The 12,154-nt window shown below is 35.1% G+C and overlaps 1 protein-coding gene across 11 annotated transcripts in view; it reads right to left on the bottom strand.

The window, feature by feature from the left end:
• The window catches only part of LOC136832781 (unconventional myosin-IXb-like), a 210,523-nt gene that overhangs the window by 68,167 nt on the left and 130,202 nt on the right, over positions 1–12,154 (bottom strand). For all 11 annotated transcript variants that reach the window (XR_010851314.1, XM_067094322.1, XM_067094328.1 and 8 more), the window contains exons 17-20: positions 11,679–11,825; positions 7,924–8,139; positions 6,101–6,265; positions 5,329–5,488 (exon numbers count right to left, since the gene is read on the bottom strand). Coding sequence is in view for 10 of the 11 variants with exons in the window: in XM_067094322.1 (XP_066950423.1) it covers positions 5,329–5,488; positions 6,101–6,265; positions 7,924–8,139; positions 11,679–11,825 (688 nt within the window). In the remaining variant the exon portion in view is untranslated. The remainder of the gene's footprint in view (positions 1–5,328; positions 5,489–6,100; positions 6,266–7,923; positions 8,140–11,678; positions 11,826–12,154) is intronic.

Genomic DNA, 12,154 nt, shown 5'->3' with positions numbered 1-12,154 from the left:
AGTTGGTGAAGAAACATCTGAAAAAGGTATAGCCAGCTTGAAGAATCCTGGCAGGGAGTGAATGGAGCCAAGAAACTATACCCAGCAGTAATGGAAAGAATGACTACTAACAGGAATAACAAAAACAGGTGTATTATCTGAAGCTGGGAGAGAATAAAATACCTGACAAATTCAGTTAGAACTCTAGGATCCAGAACAGGAGCTAAGAAGATCCCCATAGGTACAGAAACCTCTACTCATCCCTTATTTGCTGAATGTTGAATAGGAAGAGTTCTCAATAACCATTCCTTATCACTGTTGGAGGCTAAAGGTCTGGCTGGGGACGGAGACTAAGCTGTCCAAGACAAGGGGCTGCAGCTCCCAGGCATACATTTACATACTGGGGAGTGACTAGAGGCCACTGAATGGTGTAATGCAAGCACAAGACAGGAAGGAGAACAGCTGGAACCACTAGGTATGGCAGATCCTGGATAGCAGTAAGGTCAGAAGAGCAACAAGAATCTAAAGATCAGCAGGATTCAAGAACGAAGCCACAGCCAGAAAAACTGCTGGAGCAAGAAAGCAGCATAATTTATGGCAGACGTCAACGGCATGGTTGTGATCAAGAGGGCACCAGGGGCTAGAACAATTAGCTGCTACAGCCAGCAGCATTGAAGAGACTATTAACATGGCATGAGTCAAGAGAACCACTGGAGCCAGAAATCACAGCCACTGGATACATATCTGTTCTGTTAAAAACCAAAAGGGTTGCTGAACAAGATAAGATGCTAAAACCATGAGTGGCTGGAGTTGGGTAACCAGCTTGAGCCAGGAGAACTGTTGAAACCAGGCAAACTGAGGCCAGGAAAGCCACTCGAGTCAGTTAAGCAACGAGAGCCAAACGAGTGGCTACAGCTCATTGAGCAATATGGACCAGGAGGGCTGCTATATCAAGAGAAGTGGCTAGAAGCAGGAGGGTTGCTATATCCAGGAGAGTGGCTAGAGCCAACTAGAGCTTGGAGAGCAGCTGGATCTAGGTGAATAGCTGGAACCATATGAGGTGCTATATCCTGCAGAGTGGTTACATCACGGAGAGTTGCTATAACCATAAGAGTGACTGGAATTATAAGAACCAGAGGAGCCATATGAGTGGCTGAAGCTAGAAAAGCTATTGGAGCCAGGTGAGCAGCTGAAGCCAAGAGGAGAGCTGCAAGGGCCCTGAGACTGGCATACGCCATTTATATCACCTCAAGCTTGCATTGGTTAACGTATATTTACACTGGTCACCAACAAATGTTTAAATGCCATAAAAACAGAATTTAATAAAACAGTGCTAAAACAGTGCCAAATAACAAAAAACAAATATCAAAATATATAAGACAATACAGAACCTCAGATGATGATGTTAATTTATTCCAAGACTCGTAACTTAAATAAAAAATAACTCAAGTCAAAAAACCTTTAAAAAACTACCTACACACCCTATAAACTCCTATAGGCAACCCCATAACATTGCTAATACTGCACATGCATAATAATTTGTGTGACAGCTAGGCATTTTGCTTTCTTTCTAAAAACAGTACATTCATTCATGTTCATTTTACAATTGTAAAGAAATATATATACTGTATATAATCCCTGGTTATCAATGGGCTTAGTTATCGCGATCCGGTTTTTTGGGGCTTGTCTGGCGACGACAACCATTGATTTTCAGCACCAATATGCACTGATTTCTGCTTTTCGGGCCAATAATCAGGTACTGGCGCCAATACATACCTAACAGAGGCGCCGATAAACCCCAAAAATTGCTGATTTTTTATTATCAGTGGTTTTCGTTTATCGTCATGCCATCGGAATGGAAACCCCACTGATAACCAGGGACTGCCTGCGTATGTGTGTGTGTGTGTGTGTGTGTATATATATATATATATATATATTCATATTACACTGTAGTATTACAGGAAAAGACATTCATATATATATATATATATATATATATATATATATATATATATATATATATATATGTGTGTGTGTGTGTGTGTGTGTGTACACACACAGCACTGTGTACAGTACCTTTTAAGCACCCTATAGGCTAACACTGCTAATACATCAGTATAAACGTATAAGTTGCTGATTAATTAAACACTTTCATTTTAAACAGCAAAAATAAGAGCTAAAAAGCTCATTAATCCCATATAAAAATGCCATGAGCAAACAGTTTGGAAAACACTTACCACTGACCTTCATAAGTTAAACTCTTCCTACTTTGTGCATAAACACCAGTAAAACATTTATATCAATGAAAATATATAAAACGAAGTAAGCGTCCCCTCAAGCCCTCACAGCACTATGCCAAAAAACCTGTGTCTCTTAAAAGATACACTCAAACTATTAGATGAAAAATAAAATTCCAATGGGAAAAAAATTAAAAGCCAACATGTCAACAGAAAATAAAGACCAAAAAAGCAACTAAAAGGTCAGTCTTTCAAAACAGAGACAATTAAGTACTTTGCAAACTACAATCAGTGTAATGTTCATTACAAAGGTGACTGAAATTTTTAGGCAGAAAAAGCATTAGTATTACTTATGTTAATAGCCAGCAACAGAAGAAACATTGAGAAAAAATTACATGAAATTTGGAAGGGAAAAAATGCAAAACCTTGACATTTATAAAGGCTGCTTATCTCTCTGGTCTTAACCAGATGGCAGACACACATAGAAAATGACTAGGTTAACCACCACATATAGCTTGGGACCAGCGCACGAGCCAACCTATCTAAACTGCTACCATTTCTTCCAGCAGATGACATGTGAGAATTGCGCACAACAAACAATTAGGATATGTAAAAGTAATGGGTTTAAACATAAACAAATGGCCCAATTAAACCAATTGTCTGGGTGAGGCTTTAAAAATAGAGCTTGGACAAATGACTATAAACTCAATTTCTAAAAACAAGGGTACAGTAATCACTCCTTTAACTGCACTCCCCATATCAACACTATGCCCATGACCCAACTTTATTACTTTTCACTCACCATCTTTTTGTGTGTGTGTGTGAGAGAGAGAGAGAGAGAGAGAGAGAGAGAGAGAGAGAGAGAGAGAGAGAGAGAGAGAGAGAGAGAGAGAGAGAGAGAGAGAGAGACCAGCTGCCAAACTGAGGTAGACGGAGTTGAAAGCCTGCATACGAAATTGGTTATTTTAAAGTGTTTAATAAAAAATGCAATACTGTAAAACTGATGTGGCCAACAAAATTCATAAAACTGAATGTTCATAATTATAGTGTTTGCCTCAAGACCTTCCTTTTTTTTTAATTTGCAATTCCAAGTTAAAATAAGCTATCACATTACATGATATTTCATATATCCATCTTGTCTGGTAACACAGAATCACAATTTTAATAAAAGCTTTTCACCCATTGAAGATACTCAAAACATTACTTATGCTCACCAAATATTTATTATATACAAGCAGAGGCTAGTTCAGAGACCTTGAGACAGTATATGACTACCTGCCTGTCAATTATTCCTCTGCAGCAGACTGGGAAAGGAACAAAAATATACAATTTTGCCTCTGAAAATTGAATACAGTATACAGTTCAGAATTGGGAAAATATTTTTTTAGTTGATCGTATACCATTTTAGGTCAAGAAATTGCTGGAAAATATTTACAAATTTGTATAATTTCCTTCCTTTTTTCAAAAGTTGAAATTGTAAGTTGTTATTCAACAGAAAGGTCTTTAAACACAAAATAAACTGATACTGTTACAACAAATTTTCTCAATTTAAATTTTGTCAATTTTATATAATGGTATTATGTATATGATGGCACATATTCCCACACCTGCACTAGGCAGTTCAACTCAAATGATGAATGGTGTGTGTGTGTGTGTGTGTGTGTGTGTGTGTGTGTGTGTGTGTGTGTGTGTGTGTGTGTGTGTGTGTGTGTGTGTTTAACCTGGCATAATAGGTCCAAGGTTAAAGTAACTATTTGTTATTTCCTGAAGGTTAAAGTAACAATTTGTCATTTCCTTAAACTTTTTTTCTGACAATAAATTATGTTCTAAATTACTTTTATGTTTCCACAAAAGTTTACATATATAAGTACTTGTTTGTTACAACGCTTGTGAAAAATCACTGAGAGAGAGAGAGAGAGAGAGAGAGAGAGAGAGAGAGAGAGAGAGAGAGAGAGAGAGAGAGAGAGAGAGAGAGAGAGAGAAACGCACAAACCTTGTGAGTTCCACATAAGTGTACATGTTCAAACAACAGCCAACTGATTCAACTTGTATATATGACTGGATTGCATTAACAATACGCTGTACTACAAGCAAAAAGAAAGATGGGCCATCTACTTTAGTTTAACGTAGTGTTAACATTTTGTGCTGCTGTACAGTATATCCTTGTGGTTAGTTTGGTTATTTTCATTTTTTTATTACCTGTACACATTCAATACCCATCCACATACATACAATATATACACTACCTATGGACTACTTGTGTATGATACAGTTACTTGATTGTGAATAGTTTTGGTAGACAGCCTATTATGACAAAGGTCTTTCATGACACATGTTACCTGCAGAACTATCATTTATTGTATTCAATATACACTTATTTTATCTATTAATGTATGGTTCTTATTTCTCTGGATTCTTCAAGTTTTTTTCAAGTAAGTGTACATTTCCATAAGCTAGCAAAAACTAGGCTAAGTAATTTGGGGTAGGCCAAGCTATTGACTACTCATTTAACTGAATTTCAGATGTACCCAAACCCCCTTGGGACCCTTTAGTGCTGTTAAAAGAGGGGTTACTGCAGAAGTATTTTGAAACTGCAACGGATCTATCTGTTACCAAAGTCTACAATAACAAGGACACTTGGGTTTCAAAACACTGAAATCCCTTGGGCATGAATATATACACGGCTAAATGCAAAAACAAAAAAACTCTTAATGGTCTTTGGTAAAGACCAAGCATTCACATGCTACTTATTGTTTATTACTATTTCTAAAGAAATTCTTTATCTTTACTTATAACTGTCCTGTGACTATTTTCTTACAATTCATACAAGAATAATAAAGATCAAGTGTTTTTTAAAAACACCAAAACATCATAGTATAAAGTAAATGATTTACGCTCAGCTACAGCACTGGAGCACTAGTTAGCTTCCCAGTACTATAAAGGGAATATAATATAAAGGCATTTTAACATTACTGAGTACAAATGTTATTACATCTAAAATTAAAGAAAAAACAGCATACACACAACACAAAACAAAGGTACAGTACTTGATCTAAAAACAAAAACACACACACACAAAATTATTCAATGCATGCCAAAAATAATCCATTACCTGATGGCATAGTTGCTGTTTGGTCGGCTAAGGGAACTTTACTGTAGGGACGATGGCGGAATGACTTTGCTTTATGCACAGGTTTATCCATTTCAATAGTACTTGGTGAGGCTGGAGGTGTTGAAGTTCCTGAGTTTTCATCACTCTGTCTATTATGTACCTGTGCATGCAAAACAAGAAAACATTAATACATAATTAATTACTAACTCCAACCCAATAACAATGCTAAAATAGCTTCAACCAACAAGATCCATTTCCACTTTATATCAATGTGGGTTCTAGAATGCTTCTTTTCCCCAATGCCCTCCAAATTCAATATGTAACCAAAGCTACTGAAGAACTATACCTCTTCCACAGTCATCTCTACCACTATAACAATATTCTCAGCCTCAACTCTTACAATTTCAATTGGATTCTTCTTTCCTTAATCATTCAGTTCACACCCAAAAGTAGATTCATAACTAAAAACTGTTTAAAGAGTTGAAATCCTCTTAATATTGCAAAGTTGCAATGAAACATCAAGGTAGATAATCAGATATCATGACCAGAGGTAAGAATTTGGAGTTAACTAGTCTACACACGTAAATAATACACAACAGAAAATGTAAGTAATGGAAATTTCATAAAAACAGAATAAAAACATTCTCTAAAAAATGTGACAAATTATTAGAAGTATACATAACTTAAGGCGGCAATATAAAAAATGATAACACAGGTAAAATGAGACAAAGTTTTGGAACAAGAATTTTGGAGGAAAAAAAAAAAAAAATACCTGAACAGCAGCATTGCTATAGGATGGTCTGCGCAAAGGAACACTAGTTTCACTTAATCTTCGTCCTATTTCTGGCAAATGGGACTGGGGACATTCCGATGATCTACGTTCTCCAATAACATTTTCACTTTGCCTACGATGCAGTTTGTGGGGTGGTATATTAGGCTGAAAAGAACAGGCAATATTCTAACAATACTACCATTGTACTGAATATATAAATCAGTTTGAACACTTACGCTAATAAAGCTATGTGCTATAAATTTACATGAATATCAGTGAAGGTTAAGAGTGAGAGTGCCTGAAAGTTTCCTAATAAGTAGTATTAAATGTACAATTCTCAGATTTAATATTTACAGTCCAATGAAATTTAGAAAGTCACATTCTAGAAAAAATTCTAAATAGTGACACTATGACTTGATGGGCCTCAACCCCTCAGATTTCATTACTTATCCAATGTCAGTGTCTGGCAAAAACAAACAATATTTTGTACTTTCGTGTTTTTGCTTTTGCAATTACATACTATTATTTTATTATTATTAATTATTGTTATTATTATTATTATTATTTTTATTATTATTATTCAGATGAACCCTATTCATATGGAAAAGGCCTACAGGGGGTACTGACTTGAAATTCAAGCTTCCAAAGAAAGTTATGTTAATTTGAAAAAAATTACAGAAAATAATAGGAAATACATAAAGAAGAGATCAGTTCAGTTATTAGCAAACAAGATAAATAAACAATAAATAGATAACAATATTAATAAATTATTAAAACTACAAAAAGAATTGTTTTTAGTAATACATTGCATCTTCATTTGAACTTTTGAGGTTCTAATTGCACATCCTCAGGGAGATTATTGCACAGTCCAACAGTGTGAGGAATAAAAGACCTCTGGAACTAAGAAGTTCAACAGCGAGGCACATTTATTGCATATTGGTGCACTGTTCAGCAAATCTGGTTGTTTTTGGCAAGAATAAGAGGACCAGGGATCAATTGCAAAGCAAAAATTCTGTTGAAATACATCTTATGAAAAACTGTAAGGTTAATTTTTTTGTGTGATAAAAGTTCTAACTACAGTGCACAATAGAGTTATGTACAGGCAGTCCCCGGTTATCGGCGGGGGTTCAGTTCTGATGACGTGACACAAAGTGAAAGTTGCTGATGACTGAAAATGGCAATTTTCGGCGCCGATAACTGTGTATCAGTGCCAGTATCAGGGTATTGGCACCTCTGTTAAGTATGTATTGGTGCTAATACCTGATTATCAGTGCCCATAAGCGGAAATCAGCGCACATCAGCACTGAAAATCACCGATTTTCGTCGCTATAAAAAGCCCTGCAAAACTGGATCGTCCATAACTGGGGGCTGTCTGTAATGTAATGTACTTGCTGTACATTGCTAAATTTACTCTTAAGCACAACAATAATTTCTTAAAACTGAAAGCATAACTCTTGGTTCATCTGGCAATCACGTCCCCAGAAATTCTGAGATGTCTGGTTAAATGTGTAACTGCATGCATATATGTACAGTACCTGTATTTCAGAATAGGCAATCACACTACTGCATCTATTTGTCTATTTGTAATAAAATGGACAACTTAGAGCATAAAATTTAAAGAAACAGGTATTGCAGTTCATGAGACTTGCAAACCAAAGATAATTTACTCCACCAGAGGAACTTGCAGGTTCATAATAAGCAGAATAAAATCTGGTACTGACCCAAACTTACATATTTACTCAATCATATAACTGCTCTGAAATAATCCTAAGATACATACTGAATAAGATTCAAAACTAAACAGAATACAATAAGTGAAGTACCTGAAAGTTGGAAGCTGATTTCCGACGGGGAGGAGGCTGCTGCACAGGTTCTGACTGCTCCTGAGGCACAGAAGATACTGTAGTTACGGTTGTAACTGATGCTAATGACAATTCCTCTTCCTCTTTTAGCCTTTTCCTCTCACTAACTTTTTGTTTCCTGTATTCCTCTAGCATCACTTGGAATCGTTGTCGTGTCATATCTCCTCGGACACGAGCCTAAAACAATAATTACTTATAAGCAACTTTAATACTTCATATTAACTCACAAATACTGTAATAAAAATTTATCTATATGCTGAATGATTCTTTTTCATGCAGAATAACTTTTGCTAGACAACATTCTTGGTAAAATTACCTGATTAAAGAGTCTCGCATGATCATTTTTACTGATTATATATGAAAAGACACTTTACTTAAATACAATCCATGAAACCTGCATGGTAATAATGGTAACTAATAAAACCAGTACAGACACTCATTTAAAAACCTATTTGTCTAACAACCGCTCAGATTTTCAGTCTATTTTATTGTTTGTGTACTTAGTGTACAGTGTCTTCTGCATCATTTAAAAGCAGATATGGTACTTCGTAGTGACAAAACAGAAAAAATACGGTTATGAAATTTACATTTTGTATCTAGTTTTTTTACAGCATCTAAAAACTTCCATTATCTGCAAGGGCAAAGGATGTATTAATGATAACTGTGGTAATACTGTATTTACCACAAGTTCCAACCAGTGTCATACATTGTTGATTAACCCTTTAACTCCGAAGCCCTATTTACAAAAACGTCTCCCGTATGCCGGTGGCGTTCGGTGAGTTAGCGCCGAAGCGGAAAAAAAGTTTTTTTCAAAAAATCACAGCACCCTAGTTTTTAGGATTAAGAGTTCATTTTTGGCTCATTCTTTTTGTCATTGCCTGAAGTTTAGTATGCAACCATCAGAAATGAAAAAAATATCATTATCATACATAAATATTGGAATATATGACAGTGAAAAAAAAAACTTGTATATAGTTGTACACAAATCACACTGTAAGCAAAACGGTTAAAGCTAATGAGTTAATTTTTTTTAGTTGTATTGTACACTAAATTGCGATGATTTTGGTATATAACAAATTTTAAAACGATCAAAGCAACACAGAGAAAATATTATCACAAAATGATGCATGAATTCGTAACGGGCGGATGTAAAAAAATGTTTTTTTCAAAAATTCACCATAAATCGAAATATTGTGCTAGAGACTTCCCGTTTGTTGAAAAATGAAGCTAATTGATTGAATATTACTAGACTGTAAGTGTTTTAGCTTACAATTGCAGTTTTCGACCATTTCGGTCGAGTTAAAGTTGACCGAAAGTCGAATTTTTTCTATTTATCGTGATTTATATGGAAATATTTCAAAACTGATAAAAGCTACAACCATGAGTTATTTTTGTTGTATTGTACATGAAATTGCACACATTTTCATATATAAAACTTTATGTAACGACTAATATAAAGCGGTGCAAATATTACGACAACGAGACGAAAGAATTTCTGAGATGTTCGGCCGAGTTACCACGCAGACGTAAGGAAAATGTTTTTTTAAAATTCACCATAAATCGAAATATTGTGCTAGAGACTTCCAATTTTTTTGCAAAATGAAGTTAAACGATTGAATATTACTAGAATGTAAGAGTTTTAGCTTGCAATTGCGTTTTTACCATTTCGGTCGAGTTAAAGTTGACCGAAGGTTGAAATTTTGGCAGTTATCGTGATTTATGTGAAAATATTTCAAAACTGATAAAAGCTACAACCATGAGTTATTTTCTGTTGTATTCTACATGAAATTGCACACATTTTCATATATAAAAGTTTATGTAACGACTAATGTAAAATGATGCAAACATTACGACAACGTGATGAAAAGAATTTCTGAGATGTTGGCCGAGTTACAGCGCAGACGTAAGGAAAAAAGTTTTTTTCAGAAATTCACCATAAATCGAAATATTGTGCTAGAGACTTCCAGTTTGTTGCAAAATGAAGGTACATGATTGAATATTACTAGAATGTAAGAGTTTTAGCTTATAATTGCGTTTTTACCATTTCGGTCGAGTTAAAATTGACCAAGCTTGAAATTTTGGCAGTTATCGTGATTTATATGAAAATATTTCAAAACTGATAAAAGCTACAACCATGAGTTATTTTCTGTTGTATTCTACATGAAATTGCGCACATTTCCATATATAAAACTTTATGTAACGACTAATATAAAACAGTGCAAACATTACGACAACGTGAAAAGAATTTCTGGCGGACGTAAGGAAAAAGTTTTTCAAAAATTCACCATAAATCGAAATATTGTGCTAGAGACTTCCAATTGGTTGCAAAATGAAGGTAAATGATTGAATATTACTAGATCGTAAGAGTTTTAGCTTAAAATTGCGTTTTTACCATTTCGGTCGAGTCAAATTTGACCGAAGGTTGAAATTTTGGCAGTTATCGTGGTTTATATGAAAATATTTCCAAACTGATAAAAGCTACAACCATGGGTTGTATTTTGCTGTATTGTACATGAAATTGCGCACATTTTCATATATAAAACTTTATGCAACGGCTAATATAGAACAGTGCAAAAATTACGACAAAATGACGAAGGAATTTATGAAATTTTCGGCTGAGTTACCGCCCGTGCGTAAGAAAAAGTTTTTTAAAAAATTCACCATAAATCGAAATATTGTGCTAGAGACTTCCAATTTGTTGCAAAATGAAGGTACATGATTGAATATTACTAGAATGTAAGAGTTTTAGCTTACAATTGCGTTTTCGACCATTTTGGTCGAGTCAAAGTTGACCGAAGGTTGAAATTTTTTGTAGTCGACGACGGGTGCGTCCACTCGCACCCAACAGACAATTTTGGTTGACGATGATACGTCCAATAGGCGTTTAAGGGTTAAGTTCAAGCAACATGTCTGGATGGTTTAAGGATTTTGAAAATTTCTGTATGCCATGCCATATAAACAAGTTTTTTTCCTTTCCATGGATAGCATTTCCCTTTTTCTTTTTCAAGGGGACAACTGGAACTACTGACGGCCTTAATTGCCAATCAGCCAATTCCACTACCACTCCTGTATATGTGCGTAAATTAAGCTGACCTTACACTTACACGAGCTCAAAATGACAGATCTTTGTCAGCCACCATAATCTCAACCTTCCATTCTGTTAACCAGTAGTACCCACTCCTCCCCTCTCCCTTACATCTACAAGATACAAAATTGTTGGTCCAATAGAAGAAATTGTTTCTAATTTTTTGCATTAGAATAATATTTTCATTAAGTTTATAATTACATAAATGATTGTGTTTTTATGTAATGTCAGTGTGTAAGCCTAGCATATAGCTAGCCTGTATGTGTGCACATACAAGTATGCATCATGTTAAGGTGCTCTCTCTTGCAGTATTTTTACAGTATTGTACTTTATACAGTTATGTAGTGTTACGTACATTTGTCAGTCTGTGAGTGTGCAATGGTTACCTGACCAGATTCAAGACAAAGGTTTCCATGGAGGAATCACGGACTAAATAGACTAAAGGACAGCCAGTTCCTTGTGCCAAAGAGTTCCTGACTAAGTTCAATGACCCTGTGGTTGCCTATTGGTTTTTAACCAAGGTCATCCAGTTACTCAAGCTGATTATTTGCTACCAAGTGTGAACTGTATAATGAACAAAAATAACATGAATATCTTAGACATGGATATATTAAACAAGGTGTAAACAAACCTGGAAATGTATGAGGGCTCTGCGGAAATTCTGATACCACTTTCGAACTCTGTGACCTCTCCATACTTTTTGAATATAGGTAGCTGCATGGTTCCTCAAGCGCATTTTTGCTAAAGTTTGCTGGGCAAGCCAACTTCTTATATATGCCTACAAAAAAACAATAAGTTTAATCCTCTTATGACCTTTTCATAAATACATAAATCTCAACAGCACAAAAATATGTAATTAACTTTTCATCAAAATCATCTTCAGCAACTTAAAGTATATATTAAATTATGTGGGTTACAACTTCAGCTTATCTTACCTAGTTGAGCAATCTCAAAATGTTATTCGTTCTTATAAACCTACTGATTATAAATAACCTTTCTCCATGTGAAATAAATCCAGTCACACCAATATGAAATATCTGTGCATGTGTGTATTCAGCTCCAATGTCCCACAAGGTGATACTAGTTTTAATCCTTGAGTGACTTCAT

Source organism: Macrobrachium rosenbergii, chromosome 50 (assembly GCF_040412425.1).
Source record: "Macrobrachium rosenbergii isolate ZJJX-2024 chromosome 50, ASM4041242v1, whole genome shotgun sequence".
NCBI lineage: Eukaryota > Metazoa > Arthropoda > Malacostraca > Decapoda > Palaemonidae > Macrobrachium > Macrobrachium rosenbergii.
Note: the sequence above shows the minus strand (reverse complement) of the source record. Positions and strands in the feature narration are given on the sequence as shown.